The sequence below is a fragment of the Gouania willdenowi genome, chromosome 8 (genome assembly GCF_900634775.1).
Source record: "Gouania willdenowi chromosome 8, fGouWil2.1, whole genome shotgun sequence".
NCBI classification, from domain to species: Eukaryota; Metazoa; Chordata; class Actinopteri; order Blenniiformes; family Gobiesocidae; genus Gouania; species Gouania willdenowi.
In genome coordinates, this window is record NC_041051.1 from 26,523,166 (window position 1) to 26,549,615 (window position 26,450).

At 39.0% G+C, this 26,450-nt stretch overlaps 2 protein-coding genes across 2 annotated transcripts; both read left to right on the top strand.

The window, feature by feature from the left end:
* Window positions 1–233: 233 nt before the first annotated feature.
* LOC114468956 (GTPase IMAP family member 8-like) lies at window positions 234–7,756 on the top strand. Its single transcript, XM_028456142.1, has 4 exons — window positions 234–359; window positions 1,830–2,900; window positions 4,194–4,343; window positions 5,130–7,756. Exons 1-4 carry the CDS (start codon window positions 350–352, stop codon window positions 6,986–6,988), a joined length of 3,090 nt encoding a protein of 1,029 aa, XP_028311943.1. The 5' UTR covers window positions 234–349; the 3' UTR covers window positions 6,989–7,756.
* Window positions 7,757–9,394: 1,638 nt separating this feature from the next.
* srebf2 (sterol regulatory element binding transcription factor 2) lies at window positions 9,395–26,000 on the top strand. Its single transcript, XM_028455559.1, has 20 exons — window positions 9,395–9,743; window positions 14,855–15,231; window positions 16,923–17,109; window positions 17,297–17,448; window positions 17,636–17,776; window positions 17,885–18,163; window positions 18,583–18,697; window positions 18,780–18,931; window positions 19,124–19,328; window positions 19,406–19,581; window positions 20,332–20,581; window positions 20,691–20,860; window positions 20,931–21,099; window positions 21,822–21,939; window positions 22,012–22,121; window positions 22,378–22,510; window positions 23,479–23,650; window positions 24,152–24,331; window positions 25,366–25,477; window positions 25,733–26,000. Exons 1-20 carry the CDS (start codon window positions 9,653–9,655, stop codon window positions 25,945–25,947), a joined length of 3,504 nt encoding a protein of 1,167 aa, XP_028311360.1. The 5' UTR covers window positions 9,395–9,652; the 3' UTR covers window positions 25,948–26,000.
* The last annotated feature ends 450 nt before the right edge of the window (window positions 26,001–26,450 follow it).

Below are 26,450 nucleotides of genomic sequence, written 5' to 3' on the forward strand. Positions count from 1 at the left end.
CATGGTCGATTCTTGAGCTCTGGACAGAGTCGGCGCCAGACAAAATTCAATGGGGGGGGCATTCCTGGAGTTATTCTATATATACATATGTTTGCCATTTAAAAACACTGCACCAAACAGCAGATGAAAAGTGCTCAGTGGGGATAAAGCGCTATTTAACTCATGCCCATTTACATTTACCCTTTGTTTCTTGACTCCACCCCTTTTACTGTCACTGTCAGACATGTACAGTGCTTTTTTTACAATCCGGTGACAGCGTGTGATCACCTCTGCTTCTTTTTTTGAACAAGAAACTTTCAATTTTTTTGAAGAAAGGTTGAAGATTACGACAAAAGAAACATCCAACAACATGAATATGGGTAAGAAGAGCCGTCAAGGTTTGTGAGTTTGTTGATGCATGTTTTTAGATGTCAGGACTTACCATGTGGTATTTGTTATTAGAATATTACCTTGTTTTTAAGGCTGGTTACTGCCAGTGTTTTAGCCACATTTAATAAACAGGTGGTGGATTTACATTATAGTCCATCAAGCTGCTTCTGAGCAGAGATTTCCTGAAAAGCTCAGAAAACTAAATAAACATGAGTTTATTATTCAACATAAAGCAATTTATTTAAGTAGAAAAAAGGCCAAATCAGCAAACTTGGGACTAAAAGTGAAACAAAAGCAGGCAGAGCTCTTAGGTAAGGAATCTGTTGATCAATCCAATCCATCTTTATTTACAAAATACCTTAATATGGTGTAAAAAATAAATGTATGTTAAAAAGTTTGTGAATTAATTACAATTCATCAGCTGATTTACAGTGTTTTTGTTGTTCACTAAAGGCATTTAGGTTTAAGATTTAAAATATGATTATAAGCTGAGAGTTCAGAGTTTTAGCTTTCATTTCCTGGTAAACGCATCGAGATGTGTTTACTCAGTTCTTTGTTTGAAAGCACCCATTTTTCAAGTAAGCAAAACAACTGGAACATGTGACTGATAGGTGTGTCTTGTTGCGCAGGTTTTGCCTTTAAAGTAAATGTTATTATACAATAAATATCTCTGCATGATTAATCCAAATTTTTAGCCTTGGCTTTAACCTACAAAGACTCAAATTCTTGTTAAAGACAGAAAACCAACATGAAGAACTGGAAGGCCAATGTCCAATGGCTCTGATTGATTTTCCATTTTGCTCACTTGAAAAATGGGTGTGGTCAAATAAAGGGTGGTATGTTCTTATTTACCACATCTAGATGCAAATAACAGGAAATAAAAGCTGAAATACTAAACTATTTGCTCATAATCATATTTTGATCTGAAACCCAAATGCCTTTAGTGAACAACAAAAACAAAGACATTTGGCCTCGTCGTTCCAATACTTTTGGAGGGGACTGAAAATAACAAAAATGTATTGTTAATGCAATTGCTATCTACGTTCGAGTCTGAGCTTCCACATAACTTTATTATCTATATAATCATATTTTTTGTACAAAAAAAAACAAACCCATTTTATACAAAGAAGGAAAAGCAATAATTCTGCAACAGGGCTTTAGGTGTCGAGGTTGTTGATCCACATCAGGCACAAAAACAAGCTTAAACTACATATACTGTATGTACTAAAGTGGGACATACAGTGAGTAATATAATAATAGTGAGATAAATTAACTTCTTAGGTGAACTTTAATTGTGTGTATAAAAGCAATCTCTTGCATTAAGCTTCACATTTAATCTGTAATTGGTTGAGCTATTGTCCTTACTACAAATAAGGACAGTGATCCTTTTTGGATCTCTAAGATCTTTCATTCAGCTCCTGAAAAATTATTAATTCTTCATTTTTCTGTTTTATCTTTAGGTGACAAGAAGTTAAAAAGGAAGCTCATCAGTCGGGAAGATAAGAAGAAAGATGACTCTAAAACCAGATCAGTCACTGATCTCAGGTTGGTCCTTATTGGTAGGACTGGATCTGGCAAGAGTGCTTCTGGTAACACCATCTTGAGGAAGAAACAGTTCCTATCAAAAACTAGTGCCCGTTCTGTGACACAGACATGTGAAATGGGCTGCGTAGATCTGGTCGAGGAAGATGAACTCGTCTCGAGGAAGAGACTCACGGTCGTTGACATGCCAGGTTTTGGAGACACACACCTCAGTCGGGAGCAAATTCACACCGAGATCGCTAAATGTGTGTCGCTAACAGCTCCAGGCCCACATGCCTTCCTCTTTGTGGTGCAAATAGGACGATTCACCGAGAGTGAGAGGCAGGCAGTCTCTGGACTGGAGCAGATTTTTGGAGAGGGTGCCGTCCGTCAGCACACAGTGGTTCTCTTCACCCGAGGTGATGACCTGGACGAGATGAGTATTGATGAGTATCTGAGAGAAAATGATGAACTGAAAGCTGTGATTGAGCGCTGTGGGGGACGATACCACGTCCTCAACAATAAAGACTCCCGTAACTCAGCACAAGTTAAAGAACTACTGATGAAGGTGGAGAAGATGGTTGAACATAACAATGAAGGGTTTTACACCAACACCATGTTTAAGGAGGCAGAAGCCGCCATTAGGGAGGAGCAGAAAAGAATGTTAAGAGAGCGAGAGGAAGCTGAGGGGAAAAAGCAGAAAGGAAACAGCAGAATGGATGAGCAGAATGGAGGAAAAAAGCAAAAATGTGACAGAGAGGAGAGCAGAGAGATGAGGATGGAGGCAGCGCTGTCTACAAAGGTGCTGGAGAGAGTGAAGAATCTGGTGGCTGTTGGGGTGACGGGCGTGGCAGTGGGGCTGATGTTTGGTGTTGCCATTGGAGCAGCAGCCGTTGCTCCTCTACCTCCGGGTTTACTTGTGGATAACTTCGTTGGGTACTTGACTTCCACTACACATATCCTAAATGCAGCAGCTGAGATTGGCAGAGTGGCAGCAGGCATTGGTGGAGGTTTGGCAGGGAGACTACAAGGACAGCTTTAGGTGAGAGGTGGCACTGCAACCACAGAGACCTGTTACTTTCAGAGAGAAACCTTTGAAATCTACTGGAATAAGAATCAACCATAAACCCACAGAGTGCACAATGACTTTAAAGTCTGCTACAAATCAAAGTTACTCATGAAAGGCAAACAAATTTATTTTAGAAAAAGTACACAAACTGGTTAGTTAAACAGTTTTCTAAAGCAGCAGGTGTGTGAGAGTGAACTGGGATAAAACTCAACTGACAACTATTTTCATCACATTCTTTGTGTTTCTCACTGTTAATTGAATTTGAGCAAAAATCGTGTTAAATTGTTAAATATTGTGTTTAATTTGTTTCTATATATTTTTGCTGGAAATGGAACTATTCTATTGGTTTAAAACTATCATATTCAGAATATTGTAATTTTTAAACATTACAACTTAAGAGTCATGTGTTATAATTGCTGCAAACTGAACAAGCCATTTGTTACCACAGTAAGTACAATAATGCAATGTTGGAACAAGAACATACAATGATTATACATATTGTGTCTTTATTTTATAAAGTTTCACAAAATGATGAAAACAAATGTTGAGGGAACAGAACATTTATGCATTAAATAACCTTTTCTATTGTGTTACTCTCTCTGACACACAACTTGTAATTTATAAATCAATCTTAGAAAGACAGAAAAGTGTAATAAGAGCACATTAATTCTAATTGCATAATTAAAAAAAAACAACAAAAAAACAAAAAACAAATGAGGAACAACAATCTATTTACTACACTATTTATTCTGAGCAGGGAATTTATTACAGGTTAGCAGTTGTATTAAAATGACAGGAAGTTGCTTCATTATATTTCAAATAAAAGTCTACAGAGTATCACTTGAAATTTTGTATTCACATTTATTATTATTATTATTTAAATGGTGGGAGTCAAAAAGAGCGGGTTAATTTTGTAAAGAATAACTTTTGTGCCGCTAGAAGGTTTTAATGCTCTTTATTTTGTTTTCCACCTTTAATGTTTTCCTAAAACTGTACATGAATAATAAATCAACTCATCTTGATGCAATCAAATCCTTACCCTGTGGAAAGTTCATTAATTACAATGTAATTATTTAACTATACTTCAGAATTATTATTATTATTATTATTATTATTATTATTATTATTATATTTGGGGCTCGTGACACCCCTGTGTTGTTGTTTGTTGACTCCGCCCCTGTTCGCAGACTGTCACTGTCAGCCATGAACCGTCAAAGAGCAAAAGCTGCACTTTAAACCCGCTCTCAGTGCTGTATTTACACTCCGGTGGGAGCGTGTGGATCTCCATATGAACTGTGTTTCTTTTTTGGACATTTAAACTTTTTATTTAATAAAGAAAAGTTGAAGATTGTGACCAAAAAAATGTCCAACAACGCAACTATGGGTAAGAAGAGCCGTCTGTGTTGTTAGCATTAAGCTAGCGTCAGAATGCTAACACAGAGCTAGCTGAAGCCGAACTTAGTCAAAGTTTGGGAGTTTGGTGATGCGTGTTTTTAGATGTCAGGACTTACCATGTTTTATTTGATATTAAAATGTTAGCTTGTTATTTAAGAACGTTTCCTGTCAGTGAATTAACCACATTTAATAAATAATGTGAGTTACTCCCAATGACCTGTGGTGGGTTCACAATATAGTCCATCGAGCTGCTTCTCTTCTGAGCAGAATTTTCTTGAAAAGCTCAGAAAATTAGACAAACATGAGTTTATTATTCCACATAAAGCAATTCATTCTGGTAGAAAACCACCCAAAAGCTGCTGACTTGGAAAGAGTGATACAAAATGCAAGCAGAGCTATTATGTGAGGTATCTGTTGTTCAATTCAATCCAACTTTATTTACACAACAGCTTAAAGTGCTGTACATGGTGACATTTCATTCTAAATATATAAAATACAATCAAAACACATAAAGCAATGTAACAACACCAATATAAAAACAAAACACTGTAAAAGAAACCCAATATGGAATATGTTATTAAGCAATTAGATTTTGTATTTGTGAATTAATTACAGTTTGCCACCTGATATAAATTATATTGAATGAAAGCTAAATGTCTCCATATAATTACTACTATTGACAACTGGATCTGAGCGTTGACAGTCTAAGATATTTCCTTTTTATTACAGTGCCCCTGAAAAATAATTTAGTCTTATTTCTCTGTTTTATTTTTAGTTGACAAGGAGGAAAAGAAGAAGAAAGATGACTCTAAAACCAGATCAGTCACTGAACTCAGGTTGGTCCTTATTGGTAGGACTGGATCTGGCAAAAGTGCTTCTGGTAACACCATCTTGGGGCGGAAAAAGTTCCTGTCACACATCAGTGCCCGTTCTGTGACGCAGACATGTGAAATGGGCTGCGTGGATCTGGTTGAGGATGCTATCATCGGTGAGGACGGCAGACTCGTCTCGAGGAAGAGGCTGAGGAGACTCACGGTCGTTGACATGCCAGGTTTTGGAGACACACACCTCAGTCGGGAGCAAATTCACACCGAGATCGCTAAATGTGTGTCGCTAACAGCTCCAGGCCCACATGCCTTCCTCCTTGTGGTACAAATAGGACGATTCACTGAGAGCGAGAGGCAGGCCATCTCTGAAATGGAGAAGATTTTTGGAGAGGGCGCTGTCCGTCACCACACCATGGTTCTCTTCACCCGAGGTGATGACCTGAATGGGATGAGTATTGATGAGTATCTGAGAGAAACGGCACCTGATGAACTGAAAGCTGTGATTGAGCGCTGCGGAGGACGATACCACGTCCTCGACAATAAAGACTCCAGTAACTCAGCACAAGTTAAAGAAATACTGATGAAGGTGGAGAAGATGGTTGAACATAACAATGAAGGGTTTTACACCAACACCATGTTCATGGAGGCAGAAGCCGCCATTAGGGAGGAGCAGAAAAGAATGTTAAGAGAGCGAGAGGAAGCTGATGGGGAAGAGCAGGAAGGAAACAGCAGAATGGATGAGCAGAATGTAGCAAAAAAGCAAAAATGTGACAGAGAGGAGAGCAGAGAAGAGAAATCACTTGAGATGGGGAGTGAGGTTAACGGAGGGAACCAGGAGGCCTTTAGGATGGAGAGATGGAAAGAAGAAAGCAAAGGCAGTGCCCTCGGCCTCCTGAAGGAGCATTTTAGAGGGCGGCCCCGAAGCTCCAGCAGGGTCACGGATCGGCGTCAGGTTCTGCGTTCATCTTTAGCTCGTCTACGGAGGGAGGCGGCGCTGTCTCCAAAGGTGCTGGAGAGAGTGAAGAATCTGGTGGCTGCCGGGGCAACGGGCATGGCAGTGGGGCTGGTGTTTGGTGCTGCTGCTCCTCTAGCAGCTGCAGCTGGGGCTTCCCTCGTGGGGAACTCGGTTGGGTTCGCTGCTGCTCAGGTCGCTGGCATGTCAGCGGCCGGGGGCTCTGGCGTTGGGAAGGCCGTGGGCGCCCTGGTGGCAGTGGCCTCCGGAAAAACCGCAGTGGCACTTGGGGCAGCGACAGGCGCCCTTGTTGGTGGTTCTGTCGGAGTAGTTGCAGGGGCTGAGGCTGCTACGCCTCAGGAGGGTGCGTTAGATGCCCTGGGGCAGGTTAGCCTTATCGGGGCATCTGCCGTCGGGCTGGCAGCAGGGGTGGGGTGCACCATGGGGGCTGGAGCTGCTTTGAGTGCAGCTCTAGAGGGAGCAGCTCTCACTGGAGCTGAGACTGTTACAGCGGTAACAAACTCCTCTATGGTTCAGGGTAGCGTAGCATCAGGAGCAGGGCAGCATGCAGTCACCTCGGTGAGTGTGGCAGCTAATGCCCCAGTGGCTTCTGGGTCCTCTGGGGGTGTCTGTGGGCTGGCAGGCTCTGCCTCACCCCCCTGTGGAGCTGTGGCAGCCACTACTACACGCATCCTAAATGCAGTGGCTGAGATTGGGAAAGTGGCAGCAGGCATTGCCCTCGCTGGAGGTTTGGTAGTGAAAGTAGTAAAAGAGAAAGTGAGAGGTGGCACTGCAACCACAGAGACCAGCTACTCCCAGAGAGAAACCTTTGAAATCTACTGGAATAAGAATTAACCGAGTGCAGAACTGCCTTTAAAGTCTGAAAAGTCAAAGTTACTCGAACAAATTTCTTTAAAAAAAATACAGAAAACAACAGCACAAACTGCCTGGTTAGTTGATCCGTTCTCTAATGCAGAGGTTGTGTAATATCAGTGACAAACATTTTTATCATATTTTTTGTATTTTTTACCTTTGAGGTATCACAAAACCAACACACAAGCACAATTGTCGGTGAAGTTTGAAATAAAACAAACTTACACAGAAAATCACATACAAAACTTTCAAGTTCAACTTTTTACTTTGTAGAAACACACAAAACAACATATTAGTGCTTTGTCTCCTTGAAAAAAGCGCTATATAAACACAATCATTATTATATAAAGGTTTGATAAGCAGGTTTGTATCACAGAGTGTGTACTTTGGTGGTTTGCAGTCTCTGAATGTGTGCTCGTAACTGATTCCTTACATTAATTAGCAATACATCAAGGAGTAATTCAGCATGAATTCATGTATTTAATGATTAATATGTTAAAATATTTTTTTAATATAGATTTAGATATTTTTGATTAGTAGCATGCATTTCAATCAGTTTATTGTGACAAGCTCACTTTGAAAGTTTTGATATAAAGTACTGAAGTTAATGAAAATGAAACAATCTCATAGATGTAAACTTTTATGTGATCAATTTTGACATTGGTTGATTTAAAGGCTCTATTTTTTCTGTAATGACAATTACAGAAATCAGTGTCATGAAAAAAATTCAGTATTGATCAAAAAAACTGAACTACAAAACTGTACAAACATGTTTTATCTGTCATCACTTAAGTGTGTTCATGTTTTTGCTGTGAGATTAAACATTAAATGCCATGTTCTTTCACAGTTTAAACTTGTCATTCATTTATTAAAAATGGTAATTATTCTGGTTTTTATTGTGGTTTGATGTGGAGCTACCAGTGAGGAAGTCCCTGATGGGCAGCCTCTTGCAGTCAGGAAACACTCGAGTAAAACTGCTGTGCAGCAGTGGTCGGGGCCAGAGAAATTTATACAAACAATGGTAAATGTAGATTTTAAATGGCCATCAAAAGTTCATTTATTAAGAAAAAATACACAAATTGCATCTAGACAGCATGGAGATGTTGGTCATTTGATTTTAACAATGATTTATTGGCTCCATAAATGAAAAACTGATGTTTAAAAATGCCAGTTTTGCATTGACAGTAAATATTCACCTATGAGTGAAGTTCATAAAACGTTTTTGAGACAAAATTCAAATATTTTCCAAACATCATCTACCATGACTCCTAAATATCCTCATTTTTATTAAGTATTAAAAATGTACTTAGCAAGGATTTGCAAGAATTTGTTTACAGTACCATTTACAGTCAAAGAACAGGCTCAGTTTTCAGTAAATCCAAAATTCTGATTGTGAATTTTGAATATTTTGAACTTTAGAGGCTTGTTGTTGTGCCATCTATAGAACTTTTGGCCTGTGTTTGAAGCTGAGGCAACCTGACATGGGACTGGACCTTCATGTAAAATGTGGTGATTGTTCACACATGGGAAGTATGATTTCCTCAGAAGAAGAAAGAAAAAAACAAAGAAGAAGAAGAACAATAACATCCTCGCCCCAATGAGTAAAAGCAGGTGTTTTTTTTTTAATTAAAAGGCCATAATAATAATATTAAATACAAAAAGACTATCACAGCGAGGGCCACAAAAATGTGATTGTATCTGATCCGAGGGCCGCATGATCAACATTTATGGCAGCATTTAGAATAATTATTGATCTGAGAATTATTATGGGGGAGGTGTTTTGGCACTTTTTAGTCATTTTGTGTGTTTTTGTTATTTTTTGTGTCCTTGTAATTTTGTGTATTTCTCTGCATGTATGTTGTCGATTTGTGTGTTTTTGGGGTCACTTGCTGTATTCGTGTTGCTGTTCTCTGCATTTTCCTGTAATTTTGTTGACAGTTTGTGTGTATTTTGAGCTATTCAGTAATGTGTTGTTTTTTGTGTTTTCAGTCTTTTTGTCTAAGTGGTTGTTGTGTCTGTCTTTTTGTGTATTTTAGGATTCATTGTACTCCATTTTGCTGTTGATTTGTTGGTGTTGGGAGTTATTTTGTGTATTACGTAGGGCTTTATATTCCTTCCAACACAATGAAATACAATTTTGTAAGATTTGTTTTGGCTGCCCCAAAAAATTACACACAGGACCACATGTGGTCCCTGGGCCGCCAGTTGCCTATGTCTGGTGTTGGGATTCCCTGCTGAGTACTTGTTTCCTTAAACTGGGGGGAGGAGTTTATTTAGCGTCTGACTGGTGACGTACGATCAGACCACAGTAAATGCTACCTGTTCATTGGACGACGGCCTCTGGTCTCACGACCGGAACGTGTGTCTTTCAACCAATCACGGCTCACCTTGGACCACAGAGTCTGTTTGTGAATGACGTAACTGCCGTGAAACAAGATGGCGTTACCAGTGAAGTGAAATTCAAGAGGATGAGGTTAACGGGGTAGAAGTCTGCCTCTCTGGGGCATTACTGTCGGCAAGGCTCGCTCCTGGTCACCAGTTAACGTTTCAGGGGAGGGAGGCGTGTTGTGGGCGTTGCTGTGCGGTTCTTGGAGGAGCCGGGAGGCCTTGTTGTTTTCTACGCTGGTGACAGCCGCAGAGTGATAAATGGACGGACAAGAGTTCGTCCGCTCCATGGACAGCATGGACCCGGCTTTAGCGGAGCTGGGAGAAGAGTTCACCCTGGGGGACATCGACGGTGAGTGGACGAGGAGGCTTACTGTTGTCTGTTGTGCAATTACTCCATTATTAAGGGACATTAAAAGGTTATTATTCATAACGAAATATTATTGGGTGAATGTAAACATTATTCACCGTATCATCATTATCCACATGTGAAATAATGCATATTTCTAACTCTAAATGGCTTCATTGCATCATTATGTAATTAGTCATCACTGTATTTAATTACTAATATACACCACTCTAAAAAAAAACATTCGTTTGTTAAAAATATAATTCAAAGATCAGACAAATCTTGTAGGCAGATTAAAAATATGTATATATAGTTAGATAAATCTTTTCATTGTGTTTATTATTTTACACCACTATCGATAGTGTTCAGTGTTTGTTTGATTTTATAATTAAATGCAAAAGTTTAAATTAAAATTGAATAATAATCATAGATCTGTATTACAAAATGCAGTTGTTTTAAGCTTTTATTCCCCCTTAAAAAACAAACTTACCACAACAAGAGCATACATTTGTTCCCAAATTAATAAATACACATTTAAAGTAAACACAGTTGGTGTTTGTCTCTCTTCTCTGTATTCAACTGTTTACCTAATGTTCACAACTTGGTACATGGTTGGCGTCGCTTCAGTTTAATCTTAAGCTTAGACAATACTTGTACATTAACATTTAAATGAATGACGTTTTAGCATTTATTCCCCCTAAAATCCAACCAACCAAAACAATAGCCAAAGTAAACAAGATCTTCATATATGAATGCATATTCACTGTATATTCATTGCATTCTACAGTTCTATAGACTTTCGGCTTTGTTTGATTAAATAATTACATAAACCATCTTTTAAAAATAACGTATTTTCAATAGTTACACACAAATAAACACGAATCAATATTGAACCACAACAACAAATTAAATACATTTAGGCTGTGTCTATTGGTACGAAAACGTATCAATAGACTTCTAGTCTATTCATACGCAGCACCCCTTATTGGCCAGTTTAGGTCACGTGACTTAAAGTTCCGTGAGTTTTCTTTTAGCTCATATTTATTTTTAACTACCCCGCTAGCCCTTTAGCCCTAATCCAGGAAATTCCCTAAAATGTTTAGTTTTTTCATATATGTATTTTTAACCCTAACCCAGGAAATACCCTAAAATGTTTTTTTTTTTGTATATGTATTTTTAAAGGTGGAATTTGCTGTGTTAAATATGTTCAATTGAAAAAATATATATGACAAAAGCGGGATTCAAACCCACGACAGAGGAAGGGAGAATACTTGAGTCAGACGACTTGGACCACTCGGCCAAGGTTGTTACTCATTTGGTGTTAGCCTCTTTCTTCTTTCTCTTTCTTTAGGCTGCACTTTTCCAGTTTTGTTTTTATTTTACAGCATTCCTAATTGTTGGCTGGTTGCCTTATTCATCATTATTTTCTTGGTTTTATTGTAGAATAGATCTTAAATCATAAAAGTTACTGTGTAGAAGTACCATATTCTGTTTTGTTTGACATACTGTAAACATTTCAAAATATTTCATTAAAAAAAAAATCCATGTGAAGGTCTTTGTTTCACCGCTCTTAGGCTTGTAACCAGTTAACAATTGATTCTCTATTGCTGTTTTCAAATCAAGTTTTTCCCCTTTTTGGCACACCATCTGTAGGCTGGGCTTTGGATGTAATGCCGGTGTCACCAGATTTCCATTAGGGAGGATTTTTAGTGAATGTTAAATCACCAGACAAGACTGATTGACCAATGTGTGTCTGTGGGTGTGACCCATGGGACACCCACTTAAAATAGACATTATGAGATGACAGCGCATTATGAGATGACAACAATGAAGTGAAATATTATTAAATGAGCTAATGCTCCCATGGTTGTGCAACATTACATCAACTCTAAACTCAACCCCTTTGGGTCTTTCTCATGTTCAATCATAATTGGGCTTTTGGCAAGAATGAGCACGTAGCACACCGTGTTATAATCTTATGTAATAGTCAGTCAAATCAGATGAATGAACAGATTTTTGGGATGAGTTAACAGACTGCTTATTTGAAACTTTTTTTGGTTAGATTTCCATTTGCCTCTTGGCTAATAAGTGATATCTGTTAGGAAGAGCGTACAGATCAAATCGCTCCTCAAAAACTGGATGCACCAATTGACATTAATTTTAAAACCTTTTCTAATCTTTACCCCATAAAGACAAAATGTAACATGTATTTATTATTTACATCTCAGCTGCCCTAAAATGCAGATGTAGCAAATGTGAGAAATACAATTAAAAAAAAAAGAATTGTAATAAATAATTAATTTAAATTTATGTGAGAATTAGTTAAATTTCCATTTTTGTATTTCCGCTATCCTCCCCCAAGGAGGTGGTATTTTCACCAGGGTTTAATTTATTTGTTTCCCTGGTAGCAGGCATATGTCAAAAGTATTTAAGAGATTTTGCCAAAGTTGTATCCAAAGATAGACCGTAGGCCATGAAAGATTCCATTAAATTTTGTAAGGGATCCAAATTGATTTACTGATTCTGAATCAGTTTTAAAATGATAAAGAAATTGCTATCGCTCATTATTGGCAAAATCCAAAGTTCATTCTCGGTTCGTAATTGACCCATCTTTATGAAATTTTATTCAGTGAGTTATGTCATGTTGGTTCCTTGAATACCTCACAAGGTTTTATCAGGAATATCTGATTGGGACTGTTTCATCGCAATTCCTCCACAAAATTCAGCCTACTTTATTATTGTATTGTTGTTATTGTTTTTATTCTTCAGAGATGATAAAAAAATAAAAAAAAACAGATGCTGGGACCTGGGTATTTCAGACTGAGATGCAAAAGCAAACATTTGAGATTTATTTATAATACAAGCCGATGGTTTGACTTACGGCTTGACTTTATTTGTAACTACCGTACTTCTGTTCAAAGTAGTTATATGTCAATCAAATGATTAGACAGTATTCTTTAGCACATGACTATGCACCCATCAGCCTCAACCTTTTTTCCATCTAATAGTTAGTTACTGAAAGTGTAAAGATTTTTCTAAATGGTCACGATTTGTCAAATGTTTCCTTTATTCAGATAAAACCCAATCAGTACTTATTTAAAATCAGTTCTACTGTCTTTTATCCTGAAATCACTGGTTCCATAGTGGGACTAAGTTCAAGGCTGCTGCTCAATGGCATCTCACTGACCCTGACCTTGTTTCTACAATGATGTGAAGTGTTGCACTGTCAATGATCCCAGCGGGGAGTTTAGATTTACAGTAACAAACTGTAGACTTTGATCAACTAGTTAGCATGGCCTTTGTCTGTGTCCTTGAACTTCTGTCTTATTTTCATTGCATTTGGTCCATTGAGCAAACTCTTCACGGAAAAAATTGTTGCCAAACTTACTGTCAACTCCATAGTTGACAGTGTTATTAATATATATATCAGTATTGGTTGTTAGCAGAAATTAAGTGCTTGATAAAATGTCGGATATCGACAAAAAGCCATGATAATAGGATGGTTATCCTAGTTTCAAGCCTTTTTTTTTTACTTGGCTGAACACCCAGCTAGAGCTGGGCGATATATTTTAGCGAATCAAGATATATCGATTTTTCTATTTTGGGGAAATATAGAAAATTCCAATATCGCCTATATTGATATATATATTTTTAATAGCTTATTTTGTTTTGAAATACTTGTTTTAGGAGTTTCTGCTTTCACTACTTCTCAGAACAGCATAAAAACACAGTTAGATGGATTTCGGCATGCATTCTAACTTAGACCTTCCCCTAAACAAGTCACACTACAGAACTCACTCACACGTGCTTTCCCTTTAAGGAGAAAAAGACTGAAGTGGCACATATTGTGCAACTGTTTGAGAGTAAATGTGTTTGTGTGGCTTTTGAATCGTCAAATTTATTTAATCCAGAATTGTTTTTCTGGTCAGATGTCATTTGAAATAAAATTGAGATTTATATCATATATCGATATTTTGAGAAAAAATATTGAGATATGACTTTTAGTCCATGTTGCCGAGCCCTACACCCAGGGTCTTTGTCCCATTATCAAGACTAAGAAAAAAAATTAATAAGTATTTTGGTACATCCCCACTTTATGTTCCAAATTTACCAATAAATATTAACCTCAAGGATATTATCAGGTGCACATGCAAAAATTGTAGAATTTGCTTGCAGCCCAAGTGCTGTAAATCATTAATTTTGTGACCTTTTTTAATTTCATTTTGGGACGTGTTGAGGTTTGACAGAAAATTATGCATTTGCCATTTTGTAAAATAAGATAAGGAAAAAAATCCAGATAATGCTCCATTGGCTTATCTGCTCTGCACTATTGTTTATCTAAGTGTTGGTTATCTTTACTGCCCTTTTTTTTTAGAAAGCATTAAGTCGTTACAATGTTGCTTTCAAGGATTTCCACCACATTTGCTGTGCTGTGTCAGTTTGTGTTCAGAAACATACTCTACATTTAGTCAAGGCTTTCTTGTTGTATCTGCTATTAAAAAAAACACCAACACATATGGGTCGGTTCTAAAGCAGTTCTAATTTTGACAGCACATTTTTATTTAGTTTGAGTCATAGTCTTGACAAAAAGAGAACTTAGTTTTAGTCAAAATTAAGTCATCAGGACTATTTCCGTTATAGGCTAGTTTTAGTTGACTAAATCTAATATAAAGTCGACTAAAATATAAAGCATAGGAGTTTATAACAACGATTCAATTACCATTTATCAACCTGATATGAGATGATATTAAGAGTCCTAAATACACGCAGACAGATTTGATCCTTGTTAACGTTCACATAACAACATATAAACAATAAGACAGTTTTAATAATGTAACATTGCACTTCCTGAATAAGTTATGCATTCTTAACAAAAAACAACAAAAAGATAAATAATCATAAGTGCACTATCAATAATTTAGCATCACTTTAAAAAATTAAAAATATCCCAGAATATTGACAGCAACTCTGAAGTATTTGAATATAATCACATAATATATTTGAGAAAATTTCATTTCTACAAAAAGCTAAGGGTGTACACAAGCCAATAAAAGTAGAGAGAATCACTGGTTTAGATTATTTACACTATTTTTCATGTTTTGTTTTGTCCACAGAGATGCTCCAGTTTGTCAGTAACCAGGACTTCCCAGACTTGTTTGAGGACCAGATGACTTCTGCCAGTGGCCTCCAGAATGGTGCCGCCACATCTGCTGCTCCTCAACTTAGCGTCCCAGTCACTCAGACCCCACAGACTTCAACCCCCATGGTCTACCAGAGCTCCAACATCATGCTCTCTTCCCCACAGACTCTGTCAGCCCAGTCTCTGCCCCTCACCCCTCCTCTGACCCCCGCACAGACACCCTCTGTCACCCCCCTTACTGCAGCAATGCAGCAACAAGTGACGCGCAGTCCCCCGCTGCTTCAGCCTAGGCCTCAGATGGTCCAGGCTATCCAGCCACAGCTCCATCAGACAGCCCCGCCTACCATCCAGGTAATCTATGATTCTTGTATGACATCATCAGGCTGTAAAATGGACCTCAGAGTGTGCTTTTAAAGGCATGTGACAGGGATAGAGTAACAGTTTATGGGAGCTTTCATATCCAGATAAAATCTTACACCATTGTGTAAATATTGACTGTTTAGGGAAATTTTACCAACAATTCAATTTGAATTACAATTCGTTGTTGCAGATTCGATTCAAGGATGATATTGGTTAATTTAGAACGTTTGACCCGAAATGATTCAGTGACTTGAAATCAATTCAGTAACAAAATAATAATTCAACTAAGGCTGAACGATTAACCTTAATCGCATCGATATTAAGGTTATCACTACTGTGATAACGTAACCTCAGATGCTAAAGGTTTTTTCTTCTGTCTCCATCATTTGAGTGATATATATGTTCATCAGTCAGAATTGCCGAGAACCGCCTTCCTGGGCTCCTGGCCAATCAGAGATGGAAGATGAGACTGATCTCATCAGAGCTGCAGAAGATCTGTGGATAAAGTTGTTCTGTTGTTGTGGACTAGACCACCGATACCAGGGATTGTAGAGTCTGAAACATCATAGATTAATGATAACTTCTGATACTTTCAAATATTCTAGCCCCTAGTGGTGAAAAAACACTTCTTACATGTGATGTGTCTTGCACATTTATTTTTGTTTAATCATTAATGTCTGGAATTATGTCATCAGGATCATTTAAATTAGGTGGATTTAAATGAAGTTGATTTTCTGAAAAAAATGATTAATGTTTCTAAAAAAAACTGAATTTTAAAAAATTGATGTGGAAAAACGGTTTGGAAAAAAAAACGCATATGCATTTAAATGTATAAAATATTTTTAAAACTCATAAATGGAATCAAAATCGCAATATCTCTCAGAAAAATTGCAATTAGATTTTTTTGTCAAAATCATGCAGCCCTAAATTCAACTGGTGTGACTGAAATAAATACCTGAATACTGGACAGTGGATCGCAGTATTCAGGTATTTTTAGTAGATTCCTGTTGTTTATTATAAGGGAATTGTCTACAATTTTCCATTAAACAACATTTAATGCCAAATATATTCACATTTTATTTGCATAATATCCAACCAACACTTTAGTTTAAATTAAAAGGATGTTAAACTTTTCAGAAAAATGCATATCAGCTTTACCAGACTCTACTGCTTGTTTTTTCAACATAAAAAACACACGATATTAATATAAAAAATGAACTGCAACCAACATCTGTTCAGGTTAAATGAGCAGTGGTTGAACTTGATTCATTTTCATGATAGTTATCATGAAGCTTCTACAGAGCTAACGCTACATGCACTATAGTAATCAAATGAGTTATTACCTTGCATCGATACAATCAAGTGATTACCTTTTTACCGATTTCCTATTTTTAGATCGATATGTGTCAGCCGGAAGTTCAACTTGCCGAGCACAGATCGATGTAGTTGGATTGTAGGAATATAAATATAATTGTTACACCCTTATGACTGTTCGATTTTTAATTCATTGAGTCTCTGCCAGCATGAAGCTTATATCAGTCTGTATGACTTAAGTACAGCCATTGTGTCGGCCCTGTCAAGGTATTTTATCATTTCCATTCTAAAATGTGACATTTAAAAAAAACTCCTTTCATTTTTCCGATGAACTGAAAGGAACATTAATGCTTTCTTTATATTGGTAGGTGCACACCCAGGGGATCCCAATGCAAACCCAGAGCTTCCCCGTTCACACCCTGGTGCAGACACACTGTCAGACATCGCTGCCCATCCAAACACAGGCTGCACAAACAGTAATGATTGCATCCAACGGTGCACAGTCTCGCTTCATTCAGAACCCTGTCATCTGCCACCAGAGCCCTAGTTTCCAGGGTGAGTCTCACAACTGTTCCAAGGTGTAATGAATCCTAGTGATGAGAGAATAAACTATTAATTGCTTACGTGTAGATATCTTTCTTTCATCTTCTTTTTAGCAGTAATATAAGGAATTAGATCATTTGACACACTATAGTGGCTACTGGCTATTTGTGTAATCTGTCTTTTTTTCTTTTTCCTTCAGTCATTCAGCCACAACTGCAGAGCATTATGACATCACCGCAGCTCCAACCAGTCACCATCCAGCACCAGCGTGTCCTAACCCCAACAGGTCAAACCATTCAGACGCTCTCCACAGCACCCCCCACCATCCACACCATGCAGCAGCAGATGCCTGTAAGTGAAGCTTGTGTTTCTGTTTTCTTTTTTTTCTTTTAGAACACATTGAGTTGCCTTGTGTATGAAATGCGCTATACAAATAAATTTGCCTTGCTTTGCCTAGAAAACTGATCACGTCTCCAAAAAAATTGGTTCAGTCCTTGACTTTTTTTTCTTTGTGTCCTTTTGTTTCTCTTTTAATCAGCTGTTGGTGCAGCAGCCTCAGATTCTGAAAACAGACTCGTTGGTTCTTACAACCCTGAAGCCAGATGGGACGCAGGTCCTGTCGACCATGCAGAACCCGACAGGCATCACCACCATCCAGAACACCGCTCTCCAAGTCCCGGTATCCAGTTTGTTCATTATGTCCAACAATCTGTGCTATTTTTAAAGAAGCTTTCTGCACATCCCTCTGCTCCATCATTCACATTGTATCTCAACCACATGTTGACAGACGCTCATGAGCAGCAACATCCTGACCACTGTTCCTGTTGTGATGGGAGGAGACAAGCTGCCAATCAAGCAGCTGCAGTCCGGCTCTCCTCAGGGCACGAACGCAGGCCGACTGAGCATGGAGCAGAGTCAGTTGTTAAACGGTGTTGTGGGGCCGGGTGGTGTAGTGAAGGAGGGAGAGAGGAGGACCACCCACAACATCATTGAGAAGAGGTACCGCTCCTCAATCAACGACAAGATCCTGGAGCTCAGAGACCTGGTCATGGGAAATGATGCAAAAGTGAGTGATGATAAAGATATTTATTTTAGAAGTTCCACAATAGTTGATTTATTCATAATAATACTTTAGAACGTTACTTCATGCTGTCTTCCAGAACATTACTGGAGGTTTTTGTACCATCACGTCAGGATACTTTTGACTCATTCTATCAATTTTTTTTGACAGGTGTCAAGTATTTGTAATTTCCCAAAAAACTCCGAAACAATCTTGAATATATTTTTTGCTCTAAATTTAAATTTTCCACAAAGTTTATCCTTTAGAGATACAGCCAAGCTGAAAGTTCAATAATTTGTTGAAGTTAGGTTTTTAAGGCAATATGCCAGACTTGTTACGCCACAATGCAAAGTAATAATTTGTTACTAAACTCTTAATGTCTTCATCCTCTTAACCTCATTTATTTTTCCATGTCTTCCCTACAGATGCATAAATCAGGAGTTTTAAGGAAAGCCATTGACTACATCAAGTATCTACAACAGGTCAACCACAAGCTTCGACAGGAGAACCTAGCTCTTAAAATGGCCAACCAGAAGAACAGTGAGTGTTTAACTTCAGCCGAGGCAGCACGGGTGAAGCTTTTCTCTGCACGTTTATGTTGATTTCACTTCTCTGATCTCAGAGCCTGTGGTGTTATCTGAAGATGTGGAGCTCAAACCGGAGATTGTGATGATGTCGCCTCCAGCCTCGGACTCCGGCTCTGGTTCACCTCACCAGTTTTCCCCATACAGTGTGGACTCAGATCCTGGCAGTCCCTTAATGGATCATGAGCAGGTAAGTAACTCCTGGAAACTGCCATGTATTATTCTTTTTAATGCATTTCTTTTACTTTTTGTTCATTTTTACACATTTTTACATCGGAGAGAAGGATGCTTCACTTGTAGCTCTCTGTAATATTTGATATAGATGCTGTTTTTTTTGCTTCCTATTAAACAATCAGGTCTCTTTTTTTTCTTTGTCTTTCAGATGAAGATGGAGCCAGAGTCGCCCTCGTCGGTCGGAGTGATGGATGGCTCTCGGCTGCTCCTCTGCGCTCTCACATTCTTCTGCCTGTCCCTCAACCCCCTGCCCTCTATGCTGGACTCCAAGGAGTCGCCGAGTATTGGCTTGGCAGGGGTTCACAGCTCATCAAGACACCTTTCGTGGTTTCCGAGCCACACGCAGGACGTTGGTGCGCAGATAAACCTACTTTCACCAATTAAGTTTACAAATTATCCTCCTCTGACTGAGTTCTCCTCTTTCCTCCAGGGTCCTGGCTGCGGTGCCTGTTGCCATGGGTGATGGTGTGGGTGCTGAGCGGCATGGGAGCAGTGTGGGGTTGCGTTCGGGTGCTCTACCTGTGGGAGCCAGTTACTCCACTTCACTCGCCAAAGTCTGTGTCCTTCTGGAGGCACCGCAAACAAGCCGACGTACATCTAAAGAGGGTTGGTAGAGATTAGACTGATTGAATTCACAAATTCCTAAAACTCAGTGAGGTGGTATTTTTTTTTAAATGGAATTATACATACTTTTTGATGTAGTTGTCTTCCTTTTTTATTTTAATGAGCTTATCTCAGAGGTGTTTTAACAGAAGTTACAGTTTGTATGAAATAGTTTTGAATGTGACCTCGGGTTGCAAAAGGATGAAAAACCTAACACAACATAAATTCTGGGGAATATTCAAAAACACAAAGTTTGCAACGAAATTATTTATTGGAATTAACCTTAAATTATAAGTAACTGTTAAATAAATGATTCTGATATTTTAGATGATGCTAATATATATTTTCCTAACTATATTTAACGTCCCTGCTAAGGGCCAACCTTCAATTTTGAATATTTCCCTTTAATTCACGTTTTTTTTTCCCATGGAAAGTTTCTAACTTAAAATTCCTGGGATTTTGCAACCCTGATTGAAATGTTTTGTTTTTAATTATATTGATTTAAATGGATGCTAATATTTATGTTAGGATACGATATAGTTATTTAAAATACTCCAATTTTACAGTTTCTCCCAGTAAATAACTCCTAGGAAAAGTTTATACTTTTTAATATTCCCAATATACGTTCCCATGGAAATTTACCTGATGTTTTCCTCCCCTTTGCAACCTTTATGTGAAACCACATTTTCTCCTTTGCCTGTATGCAATGAGGACTGACCAGCATGATGCTTCCTCCTCTTCCCTCTCCTGTAGGGAGACTACACAGCGGCCTCCATCAGTTTGGAGACTTGCCTATCGGTCCTCACACGAGCTGTTCCCTGCTCCAGACTGGACCTGGTCTGCTCGCTCTCCTGGAACTTGATTCGATACTGTCTTCACCGTCCGACCCCTCTGGGTTGGCTGGTTCAAAAGGTCGGGGGAAAGCACAAGGGAGAAGAGGCCAGGACCAGTGCAAAGGATGCCGCACTGGTTTACCACCAGCTCAGCCAGCTGCAGCTCACAGGTGAACGCACATTTATTATTTGATATTTCATATTTGTTAAAATATGCATTTTTGTGTCTTTTTTGCTTTTTCTCATTCTTCTTCTGTTAACTTTTCTCTTTATTTGCAGGAAAGCTCCCTGAGCGAAGCAGCCTGTGGGCTCTGTCTTTGTCTCTGAGTGCCGTCAACCTCAGCGAGAGCGCCCAAACCAAAATGCCTCCCGCCCAACTCTCCCAGATCTACGTCACTGCAGCTACAGCGCTGCGCATGGTCCTGGGCCATCATCTCTCCTGTCTACCTGTAAGCCTTTCATCAGACATTAAAGTCATACACTTTGGACCTGGTGTCACTAACGTCCTCCGTCTCTCAGGGCTACCTGCTGAGCTGTGCCGAGACCGTGGCCAATCAGGAGACAAAGCCGATCCCTGACAGCCTGCGGTGGCTTTTCACACCACTTGGAAAGCAGTTCTTCCTCAGCTGTGATTGGTCGGTGACGTCGGAAAGCAGCAATGGTGTTTACACCTCTCAGAGAAATCCAGGTATCGACACTTTTAGGTTTTTTTTCCCCTGATAGGACAAGTTTTCCTGATGCCTCGCCATAGTGTGAAAAAGCTTGTGATTGGAGTTTCAGTGTCACATCAAGAAAAGCATAAAATTCCAAAACTGATTTGAATTGACAAAAAAACATCTGTGTTTTAATAAATGTTAGTGCTTTAAAAAAACTTTTTTCTTTTTTATAAATAAATCTGAAATTGGAACTCCTGACAATGTGACATTAATTTTCTGCCCGTTTTGACTTTGAATGTTAACCTCACATTTATTTAGATTTTTTTTTACTTTGTTTTTATTGATTTCAACCAACACAGTTCAGTATAAAGATTATACAGTTTTCCTACTACATGACCATTTTTGAATTAGTAATCTTCAGAAACAGAAAAATTTAACAAAATATTAAAATGTTAGAAATAAACAATAAAGTAGTGACATTCTTTAAGACTCATCCAATTTACATGTGTACATATCTATATTGATTCCATATATAAACCCCCTATAGAACCATGTGTAAAGATACAAGGATGAAGGAATTAGAATTTATTTTATTGGATTTTGCGGCTGATTCTTTCGAGAAAGTGTAATCTTTATGTATTTATTTTCGGTTTCATGCAGACATTTTTTAACATAAACTTTGTAATTCCTATCTTGATCAAATTTGCCATTCAGTGGGAATTGAATGTTTGTTTTTCTGTGAATGCTCATCCAGCCGACCCCATCGCCCAGCTGCACCGCTGCTTCTGCAGGAAGTTGTTGGAGCGAGCCGTTCACACTCTCATTCAGCCACAGAGCGCCTCCAAGGCAGCAAAACACAAGAGCGACTCTGGGTAAGATCTCCTTTTTAGTGACTCTTAAACAGTTTTTCCATGTCGTGATGACTCATTTATTTATCATCTCAGGGAGTTTTCAAGTGCCCTGGAATTTGTACAGCTGTTGAATATCTGCACGGAAGACTCTCCTTCACCTCCGCCTCCTTTCTCGACTCCGCCCAATCACACCACCACACCAGGTATGATGATCATGAGGAAGTAAAAAAAAGCACAGCCTCTTTGACTGGCATTCAGCTCTTCTGTCATCACCACACTCATTCTTGAGCCGGATTACTTATTTGTGAGGTTATTGCAGATAACACTCAAATCATTGATTAAACATGTATAACAATGACTTTCTTCTTGTGCCATTTTGATCAGCGCACAGCTGTGGACACTGCTGAGAAGAACAAACAGTTTCACACAATATTTTTTTAAAACTCTGTTTCCTGTCAGTGGGGGACCCAGTGAGTCGTTGGTGGGCCGTGGTGCTGAAGTCCGCCGTACACTGGCTGCAAGGCGATGACGCCACAGTGAGGACTCTTTTAGCAGAGGCTGAGCGTATGCCGAGAGCTCTGCACATACTCGAGTAAGTCAAGTTTAGGTGTAGGACATCTTTACTTGACTTTTTAAATCAGGGGTGTCCACACTCATTCTTGGAGGGCCATAATACTGCAAATTATAGAGGTTTTCCTTTTGATTCCAATTAAAGGCTCATCGCCAGGTCTTCTACAGAGCGGGATAATGTAACCTTCATTAGATTCATGTTTCTGGGAGATTTGATCAAGATGTGACTAAGTCATTCATTTAGGTTTTTGACTGTTGTCCCTGAGAGAAGATGTTTCCACATATTTTCTCGTGACCAGTTCATCAAGACCTAACGTTACAGAGAAGTATCTTCAGATAGGGCTGGGCGATATGGACCGTAACCATATCTCAATATTTTTTCTCCAAATGACGATGTACGATATGAATCTCAATATTTTTACCTCAATAAACTCTTACAAGAAAGACAATTAAATGCTGATGCAAAATGCAACACAGGCACATTTATTAACAAACAGCTGCACAATAGGCAACACTTAAGGCTTTTTCTCCTTTAAGTGACAGCACGTGTGAGTGAGCTCTGTAGTGTGGCTTGTTTAGGAGAAGGTCTGAGTTAGGACGCACTCAGAAATCCATCAAACTGTGCTTTTAATGCTGTTCTGGGAAGTAGCAAAATCAGTGACTGCTAAAAGGAGTATTTTCCTTACTGCACGTCATCGTGACTGGCCGACTGGAATTTATAAAGCAGAATTAAGCGTTTACAAAATAAAGGAATTATTTAAATCGGAATTAACCAGCCACCTAATTCGGATTTAAGTTTAATCCAGAATTACATTTTCATTCAGAATTAAGTGTTTACAAGTTCAGTTTAAAGAAGATTTAACTTTTATTCTGAATTAAAAAGGAATTAAAGCGCTAAACGTGGCCACTGGAGTATTGGAAGAGCTTGGATTGTAATGAACATATGTACATTGACACTGTATGTCAACGTGCCTCCTCTCTCTGTGTCAGACACCCTCTGCCCAAAGCTGTGCTGCTGCTCTGTAAGGCGGTTCAGATGAGCCTGTCTCCTCTGAAGGGTGAAGGGATGATCGCCTGCCTGTCCAACTGTGACAGAGCCAGCAGCTACCTTCGCTCAAGCATCTCCATTCCTCTCACGCAGTCTGGAAACCTGCTCGACAAGGTAGCACTAAGATAACATGGGTCAGGTGATACATCGGATCAGGAGAGGTGCAATCCTTACCGTATGATTGTGGTTTGTTGCCTCCATTTAGGGTGTGCTATCTCACTGAAATCCTCTTTTTAAAGCTTCATCTGACACAAACACACTGCATGCTTTAGGGGCCTGGGTTAGCGTGGGTGTGCGTGAAGTGTGGGGGGCAGGAGGTGGCTGTAGTGCATTGTAGTTGCATTGCATGACCCTGATGATGAGTGCAATGTGTCTGCAGTGCAGTCCAGAGGCCTCCCCAGTCTGCACCAGCTACACACTCACCAAAGGCAGCCCCGCCCACTCCTCTCTCTATGGCACACTGTGGGAACGATGCCGCAATGATTCATCTTATGGTGACGCTTGAATTTGTGGTGGTTCGATTCAGATCTGATGACTATTAATCACATAGTAATGTAATTTAAAAGCCTTTCATCACATGTATGAATACACTTAAAGCTGTTTTTCTAATTAAAGGGAGTGGAGCTGTTGGTCTGTGATCTGATGCTCACTCTGAGGACCAGCCTGTGGCAGCGAGGAGGCAGCAGCAGCAACGGAGAACCCAGCACAGGTCCCGGGTCCCAGTTGACTGGATTCCAAAGGGACCTCAGCACGTTGCGGAAGCTCACACAGTGTTACAGACAAGCTCAACACAAGGTGCAGAAACATTCAGACACTCTCTACGTTAGAGTGTAAGAAGGAGAATAGAGTTCAGTGAATCTTTGCTAATCCCCCAATGGAAAAGGACCAAAGTTTAGATTCTATTAACCATGTGTTGTCCTTTAAACAGGCCAGACACGAAAATCCATATTATCCCCTTTTACGATCTTTGACTTAATAAAATTGTATTTTCATTTTTAATTTTGAATGCCAATTTATTTTAATTAATTCATACACCTAGATTATTTATTTCAATATCTTTGGATTAATCTTTCTTTTTTTTTTTTTTTTTTTTTACAATTATTTTAATGGCAAACCATCAAATAAAGTGTAAATACAAGACAATGTCATAAAACAACAATAAAAGTCAATCTCTCAGACACCTAGGATCATACACCACACACTACAATGAAGTTATATCTGACTTTTAAGACCAAATGTGCTTTTAAGCACAGGAGAAAGGAAAAATAAGAGTGAGAAAACGTGAGTATTTGTTTGTAAATTACCAAATAATTCAGTTGTAGATATCTAAATTCCTCAAGATACACAAATTTAATGAAACTCAACCATGTTGCAGCTCAGTTTTCTTGTGCTTTTAGTAATTTTTTAGTTGCAAATGGTGGAAATTTTTTTTCAATCCTGCAATTAATTACAAACAATCACACACATTTCCTTTAAATTACACAAAATTAGTCACAAAATCAGAGAACTTAGAAGTTAGGATCCTTCAGGGACTTATACCATTCATTTATTGCTTGGATACTGTATAAATAATTTACATGTGGAAGAGCAAACTAGGACACAGTAATGTTGAAATTACTTTTTTTTCCTCACCTAAATTATTCGGCCCACTTGAGCTCAAACTGCTCCATATTTGATCCCTGAGTAAAATGAGTTTAACACCGCGGTTCTAAATTAACGATTCATTGTTTTATGCAATAATATTTTTCTTCATTAGGTAATTAATTTCAGCTCTAGAATCCTTTGTATCCCTTTGTGAGCCTGTCGTGTATTTTTTTGTTCTACCTCAGGTGTTTCTTCATGAGACCACAGTGCGGCTGATGGCTGGAGCCAGTCCAACACGGACACACCAGTTACTGGAGCACAACCTCCGACGCAGGACCACCAGCTCCGACACTGCAGGTCAGCAGAAAGTAAAAGTCAAATACTTTTACTAAAATGGTAAAATGTGGACTAGGATCAGTCAACAGCACTACTTAATACCTACAGTCAATACATATGTATTCAGTAGAGGCGTTTAGTTACTGTTTAAACATCAAATCTCACTGTGCACAACAAAGTTCTGCTGGTTTCCTGTTCTTGTGAAGCCTGTAGAAGCCTTTACTCACCCACGCTCTCATCTGCTTTCCTCCTTTTTTCATCTCCTGCTGCCTGAAGGCGAGTGTGTCCTCGGAGAGCGAGAAAGAGCTCACGCCATCCTGCTCGCCTGCCGCCATCTGCCCATGCCGTTGCTCACCCCGCCGGGCCATCGCGCTCGCCTGCTGGCTGAAGCCAAGCGGACACTGGAGCGCGTGGGCGACCGGCGCTCGCTGCAGGACTGTCAGCAGATCCTGCTGCGCCTCGGCGGGGGGACGACCATCGCCGCCTCCTGAACACTCATCGAAACCCTGAACTCTCAGAAAAACATGCTTGCACGACTACTACATCTCTCATCTTTGTAATGTGTTCTTTTTTAAGCTACAAATCTTAACTGCTGATTGTGCATTCAAGTATGAACAGCGTAATCACCCCCACCTGCTGGTCTTTAACAGTACTACAGGAATATTTTTGAAATAATAAGAGGAAAATCAGGTTAAAGAGGGCCCAAAAACTAAGGGACCATCAACTATCGGTAAATAATGAACCTTTACTCTTTACTCAGCTGCTTCAGTTAAAAGCTTTTCTGCAGCGCTGCGTAGTGTCTTTAACTCTACCTCATTTCCCAGCACTGTCCCACTCTAAACTTAAAAAAACATGACTATATAGAGTGATTTTCACACTTCAAAGTGCATCTATTAGTAATAATTGTTATTAAAGGAAGCTGCAGGGTCAGACCTCCTGTAGGTTTGCTTTTGTAGTTTTCACAATAACAGAAATACAAAAAAAGGTAATTACA